Raw genomic sequence first — 26,812 nt, forward strand, 5'->3', positions numbered from 1 at the left:
CAGCCCAGTTTCTTGCAGAGTAAATTTCTCTAGATTGACACAAGGTCCTTGAAATGCTAGCTAGGCCCTCTTAATCATGCTTTCCTCAGAGTCAACATTAAACAGGAGTCTTGTAGCACTTTAAAGATTGACATTTAGTCCCTGCTCTCTTAATCAAATGCACCTGATTCACCAACCACCTGTACTTCAGTATATGTGGCTAGGGTTTAAGGTGCCATTCCATTCCATTTCAGTTTCAATTTACTTTGCTGTTACAAAATTTATGGGACTGGAAACAAGATCTGTATGAGCAAGTTGTTCCTTTTCTGAACAGCATGGCAGGAAATCAGAAATATCCCAAATGTTGTTTACTTTCTTTTTTTTTAAAAAAAGGTTACCATGTGATAAAGGTGGAAGCAGAAGAGGGCAGCCCCTCCCCCCCAGTTGTTTAGGAAACTCTAGAGCAACTCTGAAGACCCTTTGCAGAGCAGGGTGGGAAGGAAATGTAGCTTCATTGGCGCCTCATTCTAGGGCAGGGGTGTCCAACTCTGGTGCCCCAATTGGCCATGCTGGCAGGTACTGATGGGAATTGCAGTCCATGAACATCTGGGGTGCTCTGTTCTAGGGTCTGCCTTGCAGGGTCAGGTTCCCCCCTCCTCTCCACCATTGTGACTGAGGTATGGTTTACAAGAAGACAGGAAGAAAAGGGGATCCGATTCACTAATTGGGAGGAAGGGGAAAGGGAAGAATATCATGCTAAACTTGTGACAAACTAGATGTCCAAGATGGTGGAGGGCCTTCAGGGCTGGTTTCCTCTGTGCAGCGCCCATGGCTTGTTGACTTGTCAGGGTGAACAGCAGATCTGGCAGATGGAACATGGAATGTTTTCTCCCCTTCATGTCACACTCACAGCAACCTTTCATACGTGCCACTGCTGGACACCATGGGTACAGCAATCAGACGTGTATTGTTGCAAGAGAGCAGCCACGTTGGTCTGTGGTTAGACAGCTAGATTTGGATCCAGTAGCATCTTAGAGACCAACAAGATTTTCGGGTTTTGACTCTCGAAAGCTCATACTTTAAAAAATCTTGCTGATCTCTAAACTGATGGTAGAGTCAAATCCAGGTGAAAGTTCTACACGTGCCATAGTTTTGGAGGGCTGGCTTGCTGATTCCTTCTTTTATTAATGGCCTTCCCATTGCAGCATTTTTAGATGCTCTTTCTGGATTTGGATCAGGGGCAAGCCTTTTTGTTGTGTTTGTTTTGGGAAAAAAATCCCACATTGAACTTCTCTCCATAGGACAAGGACTCTGGTCCTTCCCTTTATCTACCCAGCAGAAGCCTCCTTAGACCAACAACTGGATCATCCTGGTACCATGAGTCAGCATCCTCACTTGGGCGGGTCTCAGTCATTTGTAAGTGCTGTATAGCACTTGTTAAAAGAAGGAGAAGAAGAGTTTGGATTTATACCCTGCTTATATCAAATCAAAATCAAATCAAAGTGGCTTACCAATTCCTTCCTTTCCCCTCCCCACATCAGACACCTTGTGAGGCAGGTGGGGCTAAGAGAGTTCTGAGAGAACTCTGACTGGCCCAAGCAGACATCATGCAAAGGAGCAGGGAGAAAAACCTGGTTCACCAGATTAGAGTCTGCTGCTTATGTGGAGGAGTGGGGAATCAAACCTGGTTCTCCAGATTTGAGTTCACTGCTCATGTGGAGGAGCAGGGAAGCAAAGGGGCTTACACAGTTGCCTTCTCCATTTTATCCCCACAACAACTTCGCAACAAGAGTCAGCATGGTGTAGTAGTTAAGAGCAGCAGAATTTAATCTGGAGAATCAGGTTTTATTCCCCATTCCTCCACATGAGCAGTGAACTCTTACCTAGTGGGCTGATTTTGTTTCCCTACTCCTCTATGTAGCCTGCTGGATGACCTTGGGCCAGTCACAGTCCTCTCAGAATTCTCTCAGCCCCCCTCCCCCTCACAAGGTGTCTGTGGTGGGGAGAGGAAGGGAAGGAGTTTGTAAATCACTTTGAGACTCCTTATGGTTGAGAAAAGCAGGATATAAATCCAAACTCTACTTCTTCTGTGAGGTACGTTATTCCCAAAGTCCCCCAACAAGCTTCTGTGGCAGAGTGGGGATTCAAACCTGGCTCTCCTAGATCCTAGTCTGGCACTCTAACCACTACACCATGGTGGGTCTCTATGGAGCTTTACTTCGGACCTCAACCCTGCTCACAAAGTGATTTTAACCAATCCCTGCCACTCTCCCCAACATGAGGGTAATAACAGTGTATCTGTTGTAAGGATTATATTTACTTAGATATATTTACTCCCCCCTGGGGACCCAAAGCATCTTGCAATATCATTCTCTCCATTCGCATTTAATCCTCACAGAAAAGTCCTGTGAGGTAAATTGAGTCAGGGTGGGGATTTGAACCTGGTTCTCCTAGATCCTGGTTCGAGCCTATATGTGAACAATATGAAATCCCTCATATCTGTGTAGAAAAACAGATCCCCTGAAATATTTAGATCTGTATTCGGCAAGTGGTCTTTCAGCCTTTGTAAAAAGTTACATTCAGCACTGTAACTGTAGATGTAACCAGCATTGTAGGTTAGCTAATTCTTGCTTAATCTGGTGAATCTGCTGAAATGTTGCTATTCTCTTGCTATATTCTAACCTCTCATTTTGCAACTGAGGTATGCAACTACCTTTGGCTGACTGGGACTGAAGTATGTTGTGAAAAATTTTAAAGTGAAAGAGAGAAGAAAAGCATGATAACACATGTCAAACACATCTCTCTGTTTTGACTATGAGAAGTCCAAATTTGTGGTTAAAAGTAAAATAACTCAGGTTTGTCAGCAATGTATAAAGTTATTTTTAAAAAATCACTCTTGATTGTACAAAAAAAGTTAGAAAATGGACTGTAGTGTGTGCATCACTCTCCCATTTCTCAACATGTCAGAGTTTTAAAGAGTGCTCATGTGATTGCATGTAGGATCCCAGATAGCCCATGACTGGAAAGATGAATATTTTCTTCTGCAGGTTATAGCAATACTGAATCCTGTAAAAGCTGCATGGGACTGGCCAAAAAAATATATTTTGAGGAATTAAATGAGGAGAAACGAAACCTGCATGCAGAGAGCAGAGCAGATTCAGATGCCGAGGAACTCCCAAGAAAGTTAATTTGGCTGGGCCTGTAATCTGATTCTGACCACCCAATGGCTATCCTCACCTCCAAGTGAAGGACTGAGGCGCTAAGTTTAGCTCTTGTGGAGGTTATGACCTTTATCAAAAGGCCAGAGGGATGGTTTATAACTCCACACTCAAAGGATTCCAGAAGATGCTCAAGTCAAGACCTTCTTGCTATTTATTTTATTAAATTTACCATCCTGCTCTTCCCAGCCCTAGGGCTGGGCTCAGAGCAGCTTACACCAATGGTTAAAATATAAACAGTACTATATACAATTCAAGGATGACAAAACACCAAGATATCAAATATTAAGATTATATCCAATGACAGCGGTTTAACTTATTTGAAATCCCAACAGGTTCCAACGAAGGGCCATGGTTTAGCTAAAACAACAATGATTTCAGCAGTGGCGTAGGAGGTTTAAGAGCTCGTGTATCTAATCTGGAGGAACGGGGTTTGATTCCCAGCTCTGCCGCCTGAGCTGCGGAGGCTTATCTGGGGAATTCAGATTAGCCTGCGCACTCCCACACACGCCAGCTGGGTGACCTTGGGCTAGTCACAGTTCTTCTCGGAGCTCTCTCAGCCCCACCTACCTCACAGGGTGTTTGTTGTGAGGGGGGAAGGGCAAGGAGATTGTCAGCCCCTTTGAGTCTCCTGCAGGAGAGAAAGGGGGGGATATAAATCCAAACTCTTCTTCTTCTTCTTCTTCCTCCCCATTTATAATCTCCTCCATATCTGGGAAGGTGTGTGTGGGGGTGTGTGTGTGTGAATGTTAAGGATTGGAAGGAAAAACGATAGCTGCCTCAACCAAAGGTCATCCCCAATGACTCCAGCCCTGGATCTTGTTTAAGGCTATTACTCTCTGGGTAGAACTTGGAGGCCCCCCACAATTACAGCTGATCTCTAGCCTACAGAGGTCAGTTTTTTCTGGAGAAAATGGCCCCTTTAAGAGGGAAGACTTCATGGTGTTATCATAGATCTGAGGTGAAACCTTTCCTCAGATTCTGACCTCCACAGACACTGCCTCCAAATCTCCAGGAATTTTCTGGGCCAGATTTGGCAGTCCTTTTTTGTTACAGGCAGGCCTTTTTGACCTGTGAGGTGCCAAGTTCATTGTAGCCTACTGGCTGTACTTCCAGGGTTTCACAGCCACACTTTTTTTGTCACTGGAGATAGGAAGAAAAGCAACTTTACAGGGCTTGAGCATCACGGCCTGCTTGGTGGCTCATCGTTTGAACCTGCAGGACAAAGAGACTCGGGGAGGAATTTGGGACAGTTTCAGCATTTGCACATCTGTTTGATAAGCAAACAACTGCTTGCAAGGACTCTGAGCAGGGGGCAGAGAGAAACTGAGGGAGGGACGTCAAACTGTCAGTGCTTCCAGTGTTGATATTCAATCTGCAGGCAGGACATTCACCGTAGTACTTTGGGATGGGAGTGGTCAGGATTGGAATATAACTAGGGTCTGACGTTTGAGGGCCAGTCCTTTGCTATGCTGAAGGGCTGGGACAAGAGGGGGAAAGGGGGGTTGGGAGCAAAGGTTAGGTGTGGAATTGCAGAGAGAAAGTGCAGCAGTGGAGGGTTGGCATGCTGCCCTTTGAAGGGTTTTGACATACTCTTCTGTGGCTGAGACACTCTGGCTGCCGTCCAACTAGGAAAGGTGAGGCCTTTAGACAGCAGATTCTAGAGCCATGTTAAAGGGCAACACTTTATCCACTGTCTTTTACTATCTGCTATATTTTTATCCGTCCCTTCCTTCAAGGAGCACAGAGTAGGACATGTGGTTCTTTCGTCTCATTTTTACCTTCATGACCACCCTGTGAGGTAGGCTAGGCGAGAGAATGCTAATGCCCAAGGTTACTCAGTGAGATACAACCACAGGGAGATTTGAACCCAAGTCTGAAAATTTTTAGTCCACTGGCTAAGAACAAGAATATGTTAACAATTATTTCTGTGAGGCACAAAGGGAGCCAGCTTTTTCAAAATGGTTACAGTGATTTGGGGGGAGAGGGTATGGGAAATCTTGATTCAAATCCCCACTTTACCATGGAAGTTGACTGGTTGACCTTGGGCCAATCACTTTCTCTCAGATTAACCTACCTCCTAGGATTGTTGTGAAGATAAAATGGAAGTGAACACTTTTTAAGCCACCTTGGGTTCTGCTGGGGAGAAAAGTGAGCTATAAATGTCCATATTAAGAAAAAAAATGGCTTGGGATAGCTCTGCCTCAACATGTAGCGGGGCCTACACCATGACAGCTTCTCTCACACACTCAAGTTAGCATGTGGCAACCTGCCCACACAGGAATTTCCAGCAGGCCATTACTAATTGGACAAAGAAACGTGATTGCCTGCATGCTTGCTTGTTTCGAAACAAAGCCGAGGCTTTGGAGAGTCTGAAAAATGGCAAAATAAAGAACAGGGACTACTAGGCCAACTCTGACATAACAAACTGGTGAGTAGATACCAGGATGAACACAAGAGGGGAAGTGTTTCTGTGAGATTCTCTGCCACAGTTTCCATAGTTATGGCACACCAGCAAGGCTAGGTGATCTCAGTCACAGTAGGGAATGCTTCCTTGGCCGCTTGGACTTCTGCAGTGCTGGAAAAATTTCCTTTCTTAACCCCCTGAAGCAGGAAAAGGTCAGAAAATGAAACAGAAGCCAAGTCCCTGTTGAGGCGCATTGCTAGCCTTGGCAATATGGTGCTGCTACTGCCATCTAGTGGCCATGACACAGTCCACATTTCTAAGTCACCAGAAGCCAAACTTCCTGATAAGATGCCACAATTTCGAGCTGTTCTTTGTAGTTCTGGCATGAAAATCCACCAGTCCTGAGGGAAGAACACACTGGGTAATGGTGATGATTTCAAATTGTGCATGGACTGAAAAATGTGCAAATGTAGCTAAGACACTGCTGCTTGTGTGCTTAGTTGGGAGTAAGCCTTCCCTCCAACACAGAAAACGTCCACAATCTCATATTCAGAAGAGCTTTTCCATGCAACTGTGGTGGTTATATGAACTTGATACTTCAGCATATGGAAGGATTACTTGCCTACACTGCTATCAGTGCGGTACACAGGTTAGAGCATTGTAGTAGGATCTGGGAGACCCAGGTTTGGATATGCACTTTTGCCATGAACGCTCACCATGTGATCCCGGACCCCTCGCAAGCTAATCTATCTTGCAGTGTTGTCAGGGTAAAATGGAAGAAATTAGAATGATGTTGAGGCGCTCGAAGCTGACTGGTGCTCTGAGCTTTTAACTCATTGCCAGTTTTGTGATTCATCTTCCAAGGTTCTGATTTGAGTTCCTACACTCATCGTTTTTACTTTCCTATTCTCAATACCTATGGTGGTAGAAAGTTCTATCAAGGCGCTTATGAAAACCTATGGTGGTAGAAAGGGCTATCAAGGCACTTATGGCAACCCCGTAGGGTTTTTTCAACCTCTTTGGTTACCAGGTTTGTTGTGGGTTGAAAACCCTTTCCCACTTTTTGCTCATTTGGACCCTGTAGGATTTTCAAAGTAAGAGATGGACAGAGATGGTTTGCCAGTGCCTGCCTTTGGTCACAACCCTGGACTTCCTTGGTGGTCTCCCGTTCAAGTACTAACCAGGGTTGACTCTGTGTAGCTTCTCTGAGCTGAGGAGATTGGCCTGCTATCTGAACATTGGGATCTAGCATTCCAGGAAAAGGACACTGCAACAGAACTTTAGCAAAGTCTTTAGGAAGACAGGCAACATAACTACAATTTAGTCTTCGACTTTTCACGCAGATTAATTTTAATAGATATGCATATGTACAGTTTTGCTTTTTTCCTAGCCTTTTGAAAGAGACTTATGCTGTATTTGATGCCAGATCTTCAACCAGCTAACGGAATTTGCACTTTCAGTGGGCAATGGGGTGGACGGGATTTTTTTCTTCTAATTCCCATGTTAAGGTTGCAACCAGGTTACTCAGCCTGTGCCATTTGTAGTGGGCAAGGATGCCACTGGGTAACCACACCCACCTGGAGCCCATTAAAGACTTTGTGATCTCTTATCCTTTTTAAATTTAGCCATCCACCTGATGAAGTTACCTGAAAAGCTCAAAAATGTGCAAACTGCAGCATATTTCTGTTTGGTCTTAATTAAGGGCAGGATGCGGCTTTTTGCTTTTTTGGATTTTGCTCAAGAGCACCACAGCTGCCTCCAACTTTTATTTTCAGACAGCAGCTTTTACTGCTGCATGCGGAAAGGAATGTTTCAGAAACACCTTGAGGCGGGATATAGGGCTCAACGTTCAAAGACGGCAAACACGCAACTCCTGCAAGCTTATAGGGGCTGCAAGTCCAGACGCCAGCTGCGGGTGGGGCTTCCAACTCAACCACTTTAAACTGGGAAGTTTATAGAAATGTTCGAGAATCACCCCACATTAAAATGGCAGACATAACCCGAACAGCAGCAAACCAGCTTACGCAACTCGAGAGCCAAGTTATTTCCCAAGCATCTCCTCTGAAGCAAGTGGGAAAAACCCACTCTTCCTGGCTAATCTCCCTCTAATGAAGAACAACTATGGAGAAAGTGGATTTCCCCCCTGAAATGATATTATTTCCAAACTCCCCCACATCCCCAATTGAGCTTTTAAAAGGAAACTGGGCTCTGGTGACCTGTTTAACAGAACCCTAGGAGAATTGTTGCAGAATTGATGGGGAGCTTAGAGTATGTGTGTGGGGAAGTCAAGAGAAAAAACCACCTTAAAAGCAACCCCCCCCTCCAAAAAAAACATTGGCAGAAGTCAAGAACCTCCAGATATTGGGGTGAGATTTAATGCAATTACATTTTGTTCCTTCGAACACAGCTAAATAAATCTTATTAAAATTATCATCAAAATAACTGGTGCCTGTATGCAAGTATACCATAATTTTTCATTGGGCCAACTCTGCATTCAGGATTAGCGTTTCCAATGTAGTCTGGACAGGAGCATCTCTCTCCAAAGAGCCAAGAACTTTTTCCTTGATGTATTTGAAAGGAAGCAGAATTTAATTCTAAAAACAAATTTCTTCAAGGAGCTAGGACAGTTTTCTTCCCATATTTTTACCCTGACAACAACCCTGTGAGATAGTTTAGATCAGGGGTAGGGAACCTGTGGCTCGAGAGCCGCATGCGGCTCTTCTGCCCATGCACTGCGGCTCCACGAGCTGAGCCGCTGGCCCCATCCTTGTCCACCCTGCAGGCAGCAGGGCGGACGCACCAACTGCCCGCAGCCGGCTGGGCCGCGCTGCGGGCTTCTCACCTGCCCCATTGGAGCGGGGCGGGTGTTTTCCCGGCGGCCGGCGAGGCCGAGCCGCTGGCCCCATCCTTGCCCGCCCTGCAGGCAGCAGGGTGGGTGCATCCATGCGCTTCTCAGAATGAGTGGAGTAAAAGGTAAAAAACCCAATATATACAGTGTTATCTTTATTTTAAATGTCAAAAATTATTTGCGGCTCCAAGTGTTTTCTTTTCCCATGGAAAACGGGTCCAAATGGCTCTTTGAGTGTTAAAGGTTCCCTACCCCTGGTTTAGATCAAAACAGGGCAAAATGGCCCAAGATCACACTGAACTTCAAGGCTGAGTGGGGATTCGACCCATTTTTCCCAACTCCTAATCTACAACACTAACTGTGCTGTGTTGGATGTAGCTTTGAGACCGAATGGAAAGCAAGCACTTAGCAAATTCTTTCAGGCATATTACTGTCATATACATAATAGTGGGAAAAGAAGATGAATAGCCTGCCCTTCTGTACAGATTTCACGTATTTTTTCCTTGACCAATCCTGCCAAGTCCTCCACTCTTGGTAATTTACATACCTGTGTGTTTTGTTTCCAGAATAACAGAAAGTTTAGAAGCTGCGTTCCCCTTTTCCTAGTCCAGTGATGGCAAACCTTTTTGAGACCGAGTGCCCAAATTGCAACCCAAAACCCACTTGTTTGTCACAAAGTGCCGACACGGCAATTTAACCTGAATACTGAGGTTTTAGTTTAGAAAATAACAGCTGGCTCCGAGGCGTGCGTTACTTGGGAGTAAGCTTCGTGGTAGTCAGTTGCTTTGCTTTGAAGCAACCATGCAACTCTTCCAATGGGTGAATCACTACCCTAGGAGGGTTTACTCAGAAGCAAGCCCCATTGCCAGCAACCAAGCTTGCTCCCAGGTAAAGGATGGTGCTTTAGTTGTTCGCATGAAAATTAGTGAGGTTTAACAGGGCTTATCAGGGTCACCTACACTGCTTCCCCAAAACTAGGTCTTAAGTTTGATGCTAATAATCAAGCACAGAGGCCCAGGCCAGCCTAGATGTGTGTGTGTGTGTGGGGGGGGGGGGGGGGCAACTCTGTTTGCACATGCCCACAGAGAGGGCTCTGAGTGCCACTTCTGGCACCCGTGCCATAGGTTCGCCACCACTGTCCTAGTCTCTGGGCAGGCAGAATGGGCCCACCGTCGTACCTCCTATATTTTCAGCTGCACTGGCTTTTCCATCAGGTCTTTTCCCATTTTACAGGTAAAGTTCTCTTTCCCAGTCATGTAAAGTAGTGAAGCCACTGTTTGGCCATCAAGCAGGCGTTAAGAACACAAAACAGTGTCACTGGGCAGAAGAAAAGATGACAGGGAAACAGGGACATGAGATTACATCACCAAGTAGACAACATAACTTGATGATTTGGCATCCATAACTGAAAGGCTGAAGCAATTCAGTAGAGTGGCAGGGGAGAAAGGAAATTGTTGGTGCGGAACATGGGACTGAAAAGGTAAATCAGCCAATATTAATCAGTTAGATCCACAATGCAGTTTGTGAAGAAAGGGGGTACTTGTGCTGCTTCATCTGAGTACAGCTGGAAGATCCTGTTTCTTGCCTGGTACAGACAGCATGTACTTGTTAACTTTGGCTGGCGTGCCAATCACGGTCATTACAGATTTGGCTCATGCTCCGAGCACATCCAGACTATAGAGTATTACAGTGCACTCTCCAAGGATCTGCCCTTGAAGACTATACAAAAGCTTCCATTGGTACACAAAGACTGTGGCCAGGTTGCTATCAGAGGCTGGAAACAAGAAACCATCCCTCTATAACCGTGGTGGCGAACCTTTGGCACTCCAGATGTTATGGACTACAATTCCCATCAGCCCCTGCCAGCATGGCCAATTGGCCATGCTGGCAGGGGCTGATGGGAATTGTAGTCCATAACATCTGGAGTGCCAAAGGTTCGCCACCACTGCTCTATAAGGTCTACACTGGCCTGCTTATTAGCTTCTGAGCACAATTCTTGCCTTGAGTGTCTGAAACAGCCTAAGAGAAGGGTACTGGACAATTTTCTGCCAGCCAAGAGTTTCAGCCCAAATCCTGCTGTGTGCCACCCGCTCTCCCTTCAGAAGGAGGTGGATTAACAACTGGAGGTGGGGCTTCTTAGGTGATGTTGCCGCCTTCCCTACAGAATACTGTTCCCTGGAGGTCAGCTTGGTACTGATCTGGTAGGCTGTTCATTACTTCTCCAGGCTATCTTTGTGGCATTTTTACAGCAGTTGACCAATTGTACTTTATTAGCCCTGGTCAAAATTGCTTTATAGTTTTTATGCATTTTTACTGCTGCTAGTGATTTTGTTAACAATTGATGCCTGGTGTTGTTGCAAGCCGTCTCAAGCAGCCTTGGTTCTACAGAAGTTGGCAACAGATATTCCAAATAAAGCACTGAATTATCAGAGAGATGGAGAATTGTGTGGCTTGTTTGGTAGTGTTTTTTTAAAGCTGTAAGCTGCCTTGATTGTACAAATTCTTTAAAGAAACAAATAATCCACATTAAAAAACGTAAATAGCTGCGAGGGGGTGGGGGTTGGCTCTTATGAGGAGATAAGGTTTTAAAAGCTTCAGAAGAGCATGAATGATGCAGAGACAGAGAGAACTGAAAGGCACAGAATCCATGTGCGGAGATTTCTATGAGAATTCCAGAAGTTTGGGATGGAATGAAAGCGGATCTCCCCAAACTGCCCCACTCAGGAATCCAGGTCTATTGAATGAGAGGAAGGCTAGCAGAGTCTAGATGCTTGCACACAATTTTTTGCCCACCGTAAAGACAGCAGCATAGTTTACTCATGTCTTTGAGCAGCAACATTCCCCTCCCTGAGTCATCTGGTTACATGACCCATGGGAAATATTCCAGGGCCAACCCATTTAAAGACTCAGGATCTGCTTAAATGCATCCTCCTCCCACCACTGGAATGACATTTAATGCCCTTTTTTGCTTCTTATATGCCACAGCAACACAAGCAAGCGGCATCTCTGCCCGAAGCCCACCACTGGATGCGCTAAGTGATCCCTAAACGCACCGCAGGACTGCCCAAATGAACTCCTTTCAGGTTACTTTAACATATACAGAAGGAGCCAAGACTTTTGAAAATCCAAAAAACTTTATTCCCTGTTACTAAAGAACCAAGTGTGCAAAAGGGGAAGGGTGTGCCATCACTGGACACGGCGGGATGACGCGCGGGAAATGGGAGTCGTTTTGCTCGGCGTTTCATCCTCTGACAGTTCAGCTGAAAAAGAAAGCCACATCAGGGGGCCTGTGGGAAGGCAGCACTTGGGGAAGACAGAGCAGGGTGGTGGGGGAGGCACTTTCAAGGACCAATCTCGCCTCGGCAGAGGACAAAAGCAGCAGCCATGGTGGTCTAAAACCACCTCTGCCGTGTTCCCTTTGTGCCTTCCTAAAATGGGTCCACAGAGTTCTCACCTTCTTCCGGGCTGTTTCCCTCATCACTAGAGAAGACAACGTAAACCTGCTTGGAAATCTTCCGGTGGGCTCTGGAAACGCGGGGCTGGGGGGTGATGAAGGAAGAGTCTGGCTTTCGCTGGCGACGGGAGCCTGAAAGAGAACAAGGTGGGTCAGCATGTGCCTGACAGGCCCAAGGTCAGCCAGCGAGCTTTGGTGGCAGAGTAGGAGTTCAAACCTGGGTCCTCCCGGCTGTTAGTCCGACACACTTACCGCTACAACACACTGGCTCTCACCAATTTAATAGTGAAAAATTCTGAGGTGCTCTTCAGCTCTCAAGCAGGAATATAATTAGCCTCAGCTTTGGCAAAACCTGCCAACAGTTTCTTATAGTCCATCACACAAAAAGATGCAAGTAGGATTGTATATTCCTCCACCACAGAACTCAACATGCCGGACCTTCTTATTTGTAGAATGCTCTGCACAGGTCCTAGTGCCTACCTAGTCCTGCCCTCCCCACTAAGGCAAGCATTGGTGATAGTAATTCAATAAACGATAAATGCTCTTGTTCAGTAATGCACAAAATAATGGTTTTGACAAATGCAAACTGACAAACTGAATGGTAATTCTCGTATTCACTTGGGACTACATTTTAATGTGGAGGCACACAATTTTCTCAACTGCTGCACCTCAACTGACCAGACTAACATCTTTTTCTGAAACAGAGTGAAGTCCTTACTACAAGTTTCCCAGCATAGTAAAGCACATTAGATGAGCATAACTGCGACAGAGTGGAAGGCTTTCCAGAAACACCATAACTATGGAGAAATATGTTCAACTTGTTCTACTGTAACACCACTGAAAGTTCTAGAGCCCTGAGATTTTCCAACTTTAATTTTAGAAAGTTCTGATTGCTTCAAAGGAAAACTAGGCAACAAAATGACCCCCCCCCCTTATGACAGACCTACAGATCAGGGGGCAGATATGTCAAGTCCTGCTTTCAGCAACTGGGAGGAGTCCTTTGCGCTCTGCATAATATCCCCGGGGCCCTGTGCCCATCTCCGCATCTATTGCTTCACAGAGTTGCCTGGGATAAATTCCTCGTTGTTCTAACGAGTTAGGGAGCATTCCAAAACTTGGAAAAGAATCCCTCGCTGGTCAGAACAAAGTTATGTTAACTTTCAATGGACTTAAAAGCACCAACTCCTGCTATATGATGATGTGTCAACAATGGTTCCCAGAAAGCCATTCCCCCAATGAGAGTAGCCCATTTGACTTGACCAGAGCCCAGGTTTCCTGAAGAGGTGAGGGAGGCCCTGTCCTTTGAGATGTTCTGGAGGTGCTGAAGTCCTGCCTTTTTGCCAGCTCTTTTTTTTGGGGGGGGGGGGGGAATTGAATGGCAGACATCTTTTATGAAAGGGAGGGGGAAAGATTTGGGGTTTGCTCTTTTACTTATAAATATTTATACCCCACCATATACAAGCATCTCTAGGTGGCTTACCATGTTAAAAACAATTAGAAAACCACAATAAAAACAGCATAAATAATATATAACAATTAAAACAACAATAAAAATAGTATTAATCTCCACCTCCCAGAGGGAATTTCCAGGGAGGCTAGTCAAATGCTGGGTTGAAGAGGAAGATCTTCACCAATTGCCTAAACCCATGAAGTGCAGGCACATGGCAAATGTCTGACTATCCCAGAGCCTGGGGGCAATCACAGAGAAAGCCCTCTGGTGTGCCCCCACCCCCGTTCCTCCTTGGGGAGAGGTACCTGAGCAACATATACATGTGCAGGAGTTTGTTCAGGTAGACAGGGCCCAAGCCATTTAGGGCTTTGTACCTCAATGTCAACACCATAAATTGGGCCCACGAGTGAACTGGGAGCCAGAGCAGTTCCTTAAGGACTGGCATGATGTGTGTTCAGCCAGATGTACTGGCTAACAGCCTAGCTGCCACATGCTGTGCCAACTGCACTAGCTCCAGCTTCCAGATCATCTTCAAGGGCAGCCCCATGCAGAGCGCATTGCAGTAGTCCAATTGAGAAGTTACCAGAGCATCTAACACTTTGGCCAGGTCCCCTTTGTCCAAAAATGGGAGGAGCTGACAAACCAGAAGGAGCCGCTGGAAAGTCCTTGTGGCCACCACTGACACCTGAGCCTTAAAGGACAGCAATTAATCCAGGATCACCCATCAGATCTCGCACCTGGCAATACAATCCCATCGAGAACTGGGTGCCCTGTGATCTTGTGAACTCAAAAGCCTGGGATACAGAGAACCTCCATCTTGTCTGGATTCAGTCTCAGTTTATTGGCCCTCGCCCAGCCCATAACTGCCTCCAGGCACATGGAGTGCCTTCTCTTGACTGTGATGAAATGGAGAGATACAGCACTTTGATACTTGACTCCAAATCCCCTGATGACCTCACTCAGCAGCTTCATGTAGAAGTTAAATTGCATAGGGAACTGGATTGAGCTGTGGGGAATCCCACGAGAGAGCTCCCAGGATTACGAGAACCAGTCCCCCAACGCTATCTTTGGAACTGACCCCAAAAGTAGGAGGAGAAACTCTGTAACTATTTTAACCACCTCGTAAAGGTGGGATATAAATGCTTTAATTTTCCTGCTAGAAAAAAAAGCAAAGAGTTTAGTATGGAATTTGAAACCACGGACACGTACTTGTGGCTGTTCTCTTTGCTGTCTGGGGCGCAGGCCTACTGTTGCTTCCTGGGCATCTGGACTCCGTGGGAGATTCAGCGATAGAATCCAGACCCCTGTTGTGACATTTCTGCAGCTTCTGCTCAAATTCTTCAACAAGAGTCTATGAACAAAATGCATGCACAGGTGACATATTTTAATCTTAAGCTTGCCTTGACCTGTCAGATCTCAGAAGCTAAGCAAGGCTGACCCTGGCAAGTATTTTGATGGGAGACCTCCAAGGAATACCAAGGTCACGTTGTGGAGAAAATGGCAACCCACCTCTGAACACCTCTTGCCTTGAAAACCCTACAGGGTTACCACAAGTCATTTGTGACTTGGCATCCAAAAATAAATTGCAAGCTTGGGCTCCCGCTCCAAAGACTCCCTTCCCTTGATGCATCTTTATCCCCAGATAAAATAGCTTCTGCCCTTTGCCCTGCAACACGGGGGCCTCACCTTCATCTCAGGTTTTGTGCTCAACCGCCGGAGGCGGCCCAGGGCAGTCTGAAAGCAGCTGTAGACGGCCGCGTCCTGGAGCTTGTCACCAAAGCACTCGAAGTTGTCTTGCATCTTACGGAGCCCTCTGTCTGTGAGTGGGAGCAAGGTAAGGCAGAAACCCAGGTCACGGTGCTGACGTTCTGTTCTGTGAAGGGAACAGACCACCTTAAACAGCTGTAAACACTTGCCATGCTCAGAAAGAAGGCCGTGCTATTTCAGCTGAATGGAAAAGGTGTGCCATTAACGCTTGCGAGAGACTTGGTTCCCCGAAGGAGCACTGTGAAGGCACTTCTACTATCGCTAAGCTGAGAGGTACAGGAAAAAGAGAGATGTTCAAGCCATTTCAAAAAGCAAGGATGAGCAAAGCGGGATGTAATCTGAGCAGCGTGTGCAAGGGTGGACCAGGAATACCAAGTGGCACTAGAAAAGGACCTGTTCCCACTCTGCCCCAGTGCCACCTCTCTGGGAGACTGACATGTCATCTAACAAAGGCCATTAGCTTGTGATAGCAGTGGAATGTGCCCACCCTCCCCTTGGAGCCAGAGAGGCCAGGGTCATCAGCCCACCTGGGGTCTTCATGGCCAATATGCCCCTGAGCAAGTGGCACTGATTTTGGACTCCTGGAAATGTTGCCCATGTGGCTGCTGGCTCAGTTTGGCAATATGTAGGCCTGAGGCTGACAGTGGAAAGGCCCGAGGCCATGCCTTATCAATATGAAATGAAGCATGTCAGCCGATTCTAGGCTGGCCAGAACCGAAAGCTGCCTGAATGCACAGGCAAAATCCCCTTGATTTTGGGATTCTGGGCTCAGTTGAAAAACCAACAACCCACCTGAACTGGAGAAATTGGAATGGGCAACTGTCACATGCCCTATAACAGGTATCTTTCCCTCTCCAGCCCCTTTGAAGGTAATTCAAAGCTCCAAACAAGGAGACGGAAAGAGAGTCCAGGGATAATTGCAAGATATTTGTCCATATGAATAACACATTGAGTGTTACATCACAGAAGAGAAACTAATAACTAGTTGCCACTGAAGTGATAATTCTACATATGGGCTGCCTCCACTTCATACTACAGCTAGGGAATCTCACTCAAGAGAATACTTCTGGTATTTTGACGTCGTGTTGAAAACATGGGTGAAAAGGTTCTAGGAACAACTTTCTATCCAACACTATTTTCTGCACTGAGGGACTTGGTGGGAGAAGAGTATGCTCCCTCAAAAATACCACAGGCCTTTTGTAGCAGCCTCAGACAATAAGAGATTTCTGAATTCTGAATAAGAGATTTGTGAATTTATCCACCATTTCCTGGACCGTCTTTGTTCTAGAATGCTCCTCTTGGGTCCTAATGCCTTGGGGACAGAATTAAGTGGGCACTAGGACCCAAGAGGAACAATCGAGAACAACAGATGGTGGTGGATGAATTGACACATCTCCTGTCATCTTTATCCTGAACAGTGTATGGGATTTTTTTTTTGCTCTCCAGGGGAGGAAATGCATGCCACCTGTCATTTAAGTCTTGCCCAGTGGATGTGGACAGAGACTCTCAACAGTTTCTGGTCCACTGGCCAGAGATTGGGCCACAGACTGCCCTGTTTGTAACACTGGAAATGGCAAAGATGCTCTCAGCTCCTGCTTTGCCGCCCTATCAGAGACAGCAGCTGCAGAACTTTCTCTCACTGTTCATGACTCACTGTCTTATGTCCACATGCTTCAGTCAAGCAAGCCCACCTTTCCTAGGTGACTTTCTCAATTTCCACGTTCCTCCTCTTGAGGTCACAGCTTCCTGTTCCAGAACCCAGAGGACTGACAGGGCCTGCAAGCCTTGCTTCCCCCTGCTGTGTTTCACTGTGTAACTCACCGGGCAGTCCGGAACCGCTGGCAAAGCTTTTCCACCAAGCTCTCAGTCTGCCTGTCTTTTGTGACATAGGAGAAGAGCTGCCTGCACAGGGGAAACAAAGAACAATTCCACGGTAAATCACCTCCATTTTCTATTATTCTTGCCTTCTCTGTGGTTGCTGCTTCTGTATCAACAGAAGTCACAGGTAACTTGTAGGGACAAAAGGAGGGGGATCCATTAGGTTCAGAAATGCTTAGTCCTGCTCAAGAACACTGCTGTTCAAGCCAGGATTCTGACACCACCTCTGTAGGACTAATCTTCAAAATGTCATTTTTCACAAGGACGTCACATATGCATTCATAGCGTTATCTGTACTTCAACAACTTATCTGTCCACATTAACCGTTCTGTTGCGCTGCTGAGCAGTCAGGCTGAATTCCTTTCCTTCAGCAGTGATGAGTGGAAGATTCTACCACATTCCACTCTCGGATCCGATCTGCCCTCATGGCTCTATGCTACCTGACACAATACCGCTTATCGTTTTATACTGGTCTTTACATCAAGAAGCCTGTGCTCAGATTCTTAGCCCCCTAATTGCTAAAATGAAGTACAATACAGACAAGTAATTTATACAATTCCTCCCAGCCGACAAGAATGAGGAGGTCACTGTAATAATGGCCCCCTTTTTTTGGCTACTATCCTGAGGGAAAGATCCCACTGGGAACACTTTGGAAAGAACAAACGACCAATAGTAACATGTAGTCCAACTGTCCAGTCAACCGCTCTCCGAATTGTGAGACTGTTGTAAAATTTTAGATGTAAGGTGATCAGAAGCGATCCCTTTTTATATCAAGAAATGCCATTAAAGGTTTCTGATTTTGGGTCTACACGTTTTGGCTGGACTTATTAGCCAGACACTGTGACAGCCAATGGACTGCTTCTTGCATTCTACAAGATAAGGCAGGAAAAATACCTATGCACAAGACTGGGGAGGGAGGAGTCATTTTCACTCCTGCTACAAGCCTGAGAAATTTGGAAATGTAGCCTGCAGTGAGGTTTTGCCATTTGCTACAGCAAGAGGGCCTTTGAACCCATGTCTCTTGCATTAAATCTCAATACTGTTGGAACTGCTTTTTAATTTACCAAGAGTTTCAAGGCAGGCAACGTCAGTAATCCCGGCCCAGTTTAAAAAACAAAACAGACCACTTTCTTTTGCCCATTCAGCTAAGCAGGAAACTCAATGCCCTACGGTGTGCAATCCCAAGAAAACCATAGCTACCTCATGATGGTGCGGAACGGCTGCTCCTCGATGCCTGAGTCGGGATCTGAGAGACGACTGATGATGTCCGGAAGCAAGTTGTACACAGCATTGTCCTGTGTAGGAAAACAGCAGCACTTGGGGAGTCCTTTGGATAGGCTTACACTTCTGGGGATGCGGTGGGGCCAGTCAGATGGGGCAGAGACCATGAAGTGTTGGGAATTCTTGGCTAAGAAACAGTCAAACCAGGATACCCACCTACCAAAGAGACTGTGGCATTTCTCCCCATCCCCGCTAGGACTGCAGAAGGGAGATTCTCAGTAGAAGAGTAACAATCAGAAAGCATGCTAAGGAAGTCCAGCCTACAAGCAATCCTCAGGCTGATCGAAATTCAGGTGAATAGTCCAGTTGCAAGGCAAAGAAAAAATGCTGCTCTAGCAATTCGTAGATCAGTCTCAAATCAATCACTTTATTGATCATGCCGAATATATTTGAGGAATAGTGAACAGCCAGAGGCATAAAAACTGGCTACCCTGGTCCTGGCACTTTCACTGACATCAGAAATGTGAATGTGGGAAGAAAATGGGTGGGGAGGTAGCCTTCCTTCAGTAGGAGAAACAAAAACATGTGGGGACACGAATACTGCTCTTCTTTTCAAGGAGGATCCGACCAGAGAATCTAAACTGGTAAATCATGCCTGGGATCCACAGGGGTCCCTCAACCTTTCTGAGCTTGTGGGTACAGTTAGAATTTCTGATCCAGCGGAGGAACCAAGAAAGCTCTACAGATGTTCAGAAGAAGGGTGCTAAAAACCTAGCCTTGTCTCCAAATGTGATAATTAGAAATCCTTTGTCCTTCCTATGGCAGAATGTTTTGAAGTGTGAGTTTCCAACCTACTAACTGAAGGATAAATTTTATCGTGGGTTAGGTTTACCACATCAGGGGGAGATCTTGGCTGACTTTCCCCGTTTCCTTCTTGGCTGAGAAAATAAAGCCAGTGAGGGCAAACGCTGATACTGCTGAAGTCCTTTCCACCTTCTCAGAATTCTGACCCAGGGTGACAAGCCCAAACTCAACATGGCTGCCTCGAGAGACACACCCACTTTGCATACCGTCTCCCTGCTCCCCCGCCAATTACATACTTTGCCTCACCTTGCCAGAGAGCTCGGCGAAGAAGTTCCGAGCCAATGCCACAATCTCCTCCTCGGGATCGATGAGAAGAGCGGCCATTTCACTCACTTGGCCCTTTACCTTCACCATGTCTTTCAGGATCAGGTGAGTCATCACCAAGGCAGCTGTCCGCCTCACCTGATGGCAAGGGTCCCGCAGCCTGAGCAACAGAGACAACTCATAAAGGGAAGTATCAAGCAGCCAGGCTGGACCATTTGGGTCCCCATCAGACAAGATCTCATTCTTGTAGATCTCAACTGTGTAGTGGAGGAAGGGGGGATAGTGTTTAGAGGGGGACCCAGCATCAAGTCCCTGCTTGCCCTGAAGTAGGTTGGGTGCCCTCTGGCCAGTTGCTCACTTCTGACACAGCCTTCCTTACAGGGTTGCTACCAGGATAAAATGGAGCAGCAAAGATCCATATTCTCCGGGCTCCTTGGAGAAAGGGAGGATAAAAAGATCCAGGCACTGCCTCCCTCACATAAAGCTTTTACCTGGCATACAGGTGAGGAGTCCAAGGCTCCACCTGGTTTGGGAAACGAATGGCCAAGTCTCCAGCAACAATCATGAGGTTGGCTCGCACGCTGGGGAGGGCGGATTTTTCCATCATGGTGAACAAGAGCCGCAAGTGAGCATCGCAGAATTCTGCACTGTGTGGGAACAGAAGGCGGGGCTTAAAACTTCCATGGGGACAAGTCCTGGAGGAAGTCCACCGGGGAATGCAGCAAGAGGTGCTCTGGGTGCCTGGGGAAAGGAGGCTGCACTCGAGGTGAGAGAGCAATACCTGACCATGCAGAACTTTCCAAGGGCCAACGCGGCAGCGGCTGAGAGTGCCGGATCACTGTAGTGGCCTGGGTTGTTGCATATTTTGAGCACCAGGGGAACGAAGGTGGAGAGCAGCTGCTTGCCTGCAAGATCAAAATGGGAGAGATTGGTCCAAGCCACCTCAGAACTGGTTTCCACCACAGCTACTCTGGGCAGAAGTGCACCTATAAGTTATGCAGTAAACTCACTCCGCACCAATACCACTCTCCGTACTAAAATACCATGTATATTCTTAAGCTTTGAACATTAAGACAGCAAATGAGTAAAGTGGAAGCTTAAAGAGATTATTTAATTGGGTTGCCTAAAATGAGTGTTCCAATCATTTTAAATGCATTTGTTTTTTAAATACAGATATTTGGGCAAGTTAAAATTTTTTGAAAATGCAACCAAACTGGAGGTTGATTTCCCCGCAAATAACTACCTTGTATAGGGCATGGTGGACTACTCTTAAATTTTGGGTCCAGCTATGCTTCTTTCATGACTCAGTCTCATTTACTTTGCCCTTCCTGAACTTCAGCTGTCTGCCTGGTGGGTCCTTATTGAATCCAAGATTTTTCCCCTGGGTTTTACTTGGGACCAGCCCCACCTGCTCTCCTCCAACAAGAACCTCCATCGCATTAAGGAGCAGTTATTTGATCAGGAATATCAACTTTTAACTGGCAAAGCAAGGAGTCTGTGTTCCCCCCTTTATTTTGATATTATACCCGGGAAATGTAGGTTAGTCGGCTATTTGAACATATTGTTTGACCCCAAGCTGAGATGGGTGGTTACCAGAGCAAGAACCAACACATTTCCTCTTACACTATCTCCAGAGAGATTTACGACATCTCTACACCAGAAGCATGTTTGTGCGTATTGTCTAATCGCTGAAGGGTCGCTAGAGCACATTTTGTCTGCCCAAAATTTATGGAATTTAGACCCAGTTTCTTTCTTAAGGCTCCAATTTTAGCAGGCCCTTGCCCTCCTAACTCCAAACTGAATTATCTCCTGAATAATCAGGATCCCATGCTATTGGAAATGGTGGCCAATTTCTTGATTAACACTCTGAAATAATCCTCTGGGCTTTTTTCTCAGTATATATTATGTTTGTAAGCTTTCGACATCCCTTCCAGTTCTCTTATTTTGTCTAATTTTATCTGGTGTATTTCTTTTGATGACTAATAAAGGTCACTGCACTGTAACTACCTTGTATCTTTAATTGTGATGCTCATGGCTTCGCTGTCATGAAGTTAGTCTTTGAAAATATATTAAACATTTGGTTTAAATGGCACGCTGCTGTGCATTTGCAGAGAAGCCAAACCTTTTCTTTTTTTGTTATGAATTCTGATAACTGAATTTGCTGACAAGTGTCTTCATGTTTTGCCAAAAGAGTTAGAAAATTATGAAGAAATTCTGATAAGATGTTTTGGTTGGTGTTCAGATGTTCACTCATATACAAAACTTAAGAATATGTATGGTACGTTAGCACTGAGAGCATTATTGGTGCAGGGTGGATTTATTGCACAATTTAGAACTAGGTTTGGCTTGAACGACGTATGGGGCTACAAACACCATTTTGGTCTGAGCAGAAGACTAGGATCTGGGGGACTTGGTTCAAATCCCCACATTGCCATTGCCTGACCTTGGGCCACTCACACACATTCAGTCTCACCTACTTTGCAGGGCCGTTGTGGGACTAAAAACTAAGGAATATGTATACTACCTGGAACTCCAAAGAGAAATGGTAGGATGGGGGGAGGGGGCAGAGGGAGAGAAAGAGCAAGACTGGGCATTTCTGAAATACAGACTTGTTTTGGAAATGGCAGTCTCTGTAGAAGAGTGAAATATCTCTTTGTGGGTTGGAAATAGTTTCCTCTATTTGCTTTTCTAAAAAATACACAGTCCTAACACGATAGTCCAAATCCAGACATACAATATTCCAACTGCATTGCGTCAGAGCTTCTAGTATGGAAACATCTCAGAACTGATGACTGTGCTTTTGAAGATGTTGGGTTAGCCGCATTACGGCCAGCTGCACTCACCTTCCAACAGCTCCGTCTCGCAAATGCTGCGGATGAGCTCCGCTTCCGTGTCTTCAGCAGAGGCCCCGACCAAGCCGAGCTCCATTTCCATGGTGGTTTCGTTCCCAGTGCTCTACACCAAGAGGGGGAAGCCAGAAGGTCATGCCGGTTCTTGCCTTGGAGGAGGCCCAGTTTTGAACCAGGTCTGCAGCCTGGGCTTGTGTCTGCAGCAGATCGAGCGGACCCTGCCTTGTCAGACAGCAGGCAAAGACTGCTTTATTTTACAACCTCCCCCTGATGCTAACAATGTCTGGGAAAGGAAAACTGGCCCGGATTGTGGCTAGGCCGAACACTCTCTTCCTGAAGTGCTGTTTTATCTGCGAGGAGGAGCAATACCCCCTGCAGTTCTTGCAAGTGGAACAGGCCCACTCCAGAAATTGACTCCTTCCCAATGGGTAGACCAGGCCAGAGTTAAATGCAAGAGGCTCAGGCTCCCCCTGTTCTAACCAGATCTAGGTCTGGAAGGTTCCGACTTCCTCTGTAGAACAAGGCAGCATTCTTCAGCTCCAAGAGGTACAACGGCTGCGGTCGAACCCTGAGAAGTGAGAATTGGTGAGGGCAATCCATGCTCTGACCACATCTAAGTCACAGGAGTGTAACTTACTTTTGGGGGGCTGTTTTAGAAGACTGGTTGGAAGCTCTGCCCGATTCAAAATGCTGTGGTCAGACAGCCAGGGATCAGTTTGACAGAAATTACCACCATGCCCTGATCAAAATAACTTCAATAGCAGCCAGTTTGCTTCTGGGCACAATTCAGAGGGCTGGGTCCTCCTTTTAAAACCCCCCAAGGGACTTAGGACCAGCCCCCTCCCCCCGCAGTCATCTGGACTGCCAGTTAGGATCTACCTCTCAGGCCCCGCTCTGCATGCCACCCCCTTACAGAGGCAAAGGCAGCACCAACCAGAGCTGTTTTGAGCTGTAGTTTTACGCTTTGTTAAAGATTTCAGCTATATGCTGCTATGCGTGCCTTTCTTCCCTTGAGCTGCCTTTACTGGATAATTGCCACTGAACGTTTTATTTTATGCTAGGTTTTTATTTTAGCCATACTACTCGCTGGCCCCTCAATGATGCGGCTGGCCTCCACGCGGGCCAGGGCCTTTACGGCTCTGGCCCTGGCGGAATGCTCTTCCTCCAGCTGTTCGGGCTCTGCGGGACCTTGGTGAGTTCCGCAGGGCCTGTAAGACGGAGTTGTTCCGCCGGGCCTTTGGAGAGACCAGCCGCTGAATGATGTGCCCCCCTTTTTGCTCTTTTGCATCTGGGTCCCTCCTGTTTAAATGGGACTCGCTGTCCCGCCCTCCTGGGGATGATTTAAAAATGGGTTTTATCAGGTGCCTTCTATTGTTTTCATCGCTGTTTTAAAAGGTTCTTAGAAACTGTATTTAAAGTTGATCGAGCCAGTGTAATTTGTAATTTATTTATATGTAGTAAATCTGTGCTCTGTGTTTGACTGTGTTGGGATTCTATGTTGTACACCGCCCAGAGCCCCTTGGGGCTAGGGCGGTATAGAAATCCAAATAACAGATAAATAAATAAAATATTGTTGCCAGATTAATCTGAGATCTGTTTATTATGCACCATCAGTTTCCTGATGGTGCATAATAACAAGAAGTTTCCTGAAGAGGCATAATAACATAACAACAAGAAGTTTCCTGAAGAGGCAGCTAAGTTTATTTGATGTTAGTCACTTCTAACAAAGCTCATCAATCCAGTTGAGAAAGCAGCGGTGGCATGCTCAGCTCCATTTTTATGCTGGGGATCAATTTGGGAAGCGGAAGGTTTCCCTCTTTTTTTGAAGAGAAGAAAAAAAAGATTCAAGTCTTTGGATACTTATTGCTAGCAAAACATAACCTACTGCAGTAAAGAGGGCAATATGTTTTTAAAGATTATCCTTTCACCAGCCCTGTGAAATAGATTAGACCAGGGGTCTTCAAACTATGGCCCTCCAGATGTTCATAGACTACAATTCCCATGAGCCCTACCACTTGGCCATGCTGGGGCTGATGGGAATTGTAGTCCATGAACATCTGGAGGGCCATGAACATCTGGAGGGCCATAGTTTGAAGACCCCTGGATTAGACAGACAGGAGGACTGGTTTAAAGACATAGCATAAGGTTTGTGGTAAAAACCCAGTTCCCTGCATTCCTTCCTGGCTCTCACTAGATAATGGGGAAGTGGAAGTACTTTGATGAAATTAAAGTGAAACAAGATATTCCTAGGAAGATCGCTAGGTTTCCTCTTTTTACTTGCCACACAAGATGTCTACGAGTTGGCTGCTGCTGCTGACAGTGCTTGCATGAAACATGAACTAACTGAATGGCACAAACAGCAATTAAAGTGGAAAGAGTACAGAACCTGCCAGGTTTCTAGGGCAGGTCCCGCAAAGTTGATTTGAATGCACAACTGGGATGAAAAGCTATGCCCTAAGCAGCTTGTCTTTCCCCATCCTGTAGAGAAGAGGCAATAGATAGAGATGGTGATAAAGTGTTCCTGGACTGCTAGACAGTGGGGCCCAAAGTTTTGACCGTGAACATCTGAGAACTCCTGAGCGAAGGTAAGAGATGGATACTCACAAACAGAAGAGAAAATCATGGCACAATTCCCTACATGACAGGCTTTCCTGCTATGATACCTAATCAGGAAGGGGTGAATGGAGAGAGAGTGAAAAGCCCCACACACCAGTCCTCACCTTGATCCTCACGTCCTTCACATTGCTGCCAGTACGTTCCTTCATCTCCTGCTCTTCCCCAAGGATCCGGCGCCTGCGCAGCTCTGCGCTCACTGCCAATTCCAGATGCACAAGCTGCTGCAGGGCCACATCCCCCGCGAGGGAGACCAAGTGGGTCAGCAGCAGAGCATCGACGTGGCTGGAGTCACCTGCGCCTCCGGTGGGAGAAGATCCTGGCTCTGAAGAGCAAAACCAAAACTGGTTTCCACACAGCATTTGACTCTTTCTTTTCCAGAGCCGGAACTCTAGCCGAACCACAGCCTGAATTTTCAGTGGCCGACGGTTAAGTCTCTTTCCGAACACAGCACCGAGCCCACCCCTGCTTCTGTCAGAAGAACCGATTTATCCTCCCTGCCCAAACTCACCCGCCTCCGTTCCTTCAACTTCGCCCAGCTTCTCCAGGGTTTGCTGGCTGCAATGCTGCAATATCCGTGTGCATACTTCCTCGGGCTCTTCTGCCAACTGGTAGATGAGTGTGATGGCCGTTTCTGTGAAAGGGATCCAGTGTGGGCTGGATCCCACAAAGCCTGAAGGGGAAGCAGGACACGCCTTACATTAGGCTAGAGCCGTGGTGGCAAACCTTTGGCACTCCAGATGTTATGGACTACAATTCCCATCAGCCCCTGCCAGCATGGCCAATTGGTTCGCCACCACTAGGCTAGGGGATCAGATACAGGCCCAACCCCTGCACTGCAGCTTCGGCTACTCACCCATGATTACAGCCTTGCTCAGGCGCTCAAAGAGGAGGTGCGACTGTGGGAGCCGGATGGGAGTCCCGCTTTTCCCCAGGGCAGGCTGGAAAATAGAATGCTTACTTATGAAGGGCAATATTTATCCCTGCCCCCCTCTTATTAGTAACTTTATATGGCAATAAGCTCTAGAAGTAGGCAGTTTCTCCTTGGTAAATGTGAATCACTCAGAGAGCCAGTGTGGTGTGGTGGTGAAGTGCAGCGGACTCTAATCTGGTGAACTGGGTTTTTCCATCACCTCCATTAGAAACCTGCTGGGTCATGTTGGGCTGGTCACAATTTTCTTCAAACTCTCTCAGCCCCACTTACTTCAGAAGGAGTCTTTTATAGGGAGAGGAAGGGAAGAGTTTGTAAGCAGTTTTGAGACTCCTTAAAGGTTGAAAAAAAAGAGGTATAAAAACTAATTATTCTCCTTCTACTACCCTGTTTCCCCGAATATAAGACATCCCCTGAAAATAAGACGTAGTAGAGGTTTTGCTGAAGTGCGAAATATAAGGCATCCCTCGAAAGTAAGACGTAGCAAAGTTTTTGTTTGGAAGCATGCCTGATGAACAGAACACAGAAATATAAGACATCCCCTGAAAATAAGATATAGCGCATCTTTGGGAGCAAAAATTAATATAAGACACTGTCTTATTTTCGGGGAAACACGGTATGCATTTGTATAGTAGGCAAGGCGAAAACACAGCAGTCTGTGTTGTGTATGAAAAAGGAAATAATCAAGAATTTGAACAGAAAATTGACTGACAGCAAATTTCACCCTTCTTCTGATCACATCCTCTTAGTGTTGTAGTGGCATTTGTTCTAGCAAACTAGACTTTAAAAGGCACAAGAGCCCCTGCATTTGACCGATCTAGATCAGCAATCGGCAGTGTGAGCTATGGGGCTGGACGTTCAAAATGACACTTTGTTTCACAGGGTGGCTTCAGGTAAACTTCCAACTATAGGATAGAGAAGATATAAACTATAATCTTCTTTAGATGGCTATATTGTTTCATACACATTTATATTCCAACCTCCTATCTCTTCCCAAACATCTAAAAACCATGAAATTGCAACAGAAATATCAGGTTAGTACCAGAGACCTGGACTATTAATGCAGGGG

The 26,812-nt window shown here is 46.2% G+C and overlaps 1 protein-coding gene across 1 annotated transcript in view; it reads right to left on the reverse strand.

Annotated features, from left to right (window-relative positions):
• Positions 1–11,567: 11,567 nt before the first annotated feature.
• The window catches only part of NCAPD2 (non-SMC condensin I complex subunit D2), a 37,488-nt gene continuing 22,243 nt past the window's right edge, over positions 11,568–26,812 (reverse strand). The window contains 13 exon segments of the mRNA XM_048503364.1: positions 11,568–11,712; positions 11,907–12,038; positions 14,566–14,707; positions 15,043–15,229; positions 16,945–17,025; positions 18,202–18,296; positions 19,333–19,510; positions 19,842–19,997; positions 20,132–20,255; positions 22,194–22,305; positions 24,920–25,137; positions 25,324–25,485; positions 25,669–25,753. Coding sequence (XP_048359321.1) covers positions 11,639–11,712; positions 11,907–12,038; positions 14,566–14,707; positions 15,043–15,229; positions 16,945–17,025; positions 18,202–18,296; positions 19,333–19,510; positions 19,842–19,997; positions 20,132–20,255; positions 22,194–22,305; positions 24,920–25,137; positions 25,324–25,485; positions 25,669–25,753 — 1,746 coding nt within the window. The 3' untranslated portion in view covers positions 11,568–11,638.

The sequence above is a fragment of the Sphaerodactylus townsendi genome, linkage group LG07 (genome assembly GCF_021028975.2).
Source record: "Sphaerodactylus townsendi isolate TG3544 linkage group LG07, MPM_Stown_v2.3, whole genome shotgun sequence".
Classification (NCBI taxonomy): domain Eukaryota; kingdom Metazoa; phylum Chordata; class Lepidosauria; order Squamata; family Sphaerodactylidae; genus Sphaerodactylus; species Sphaerodactylus townsendi.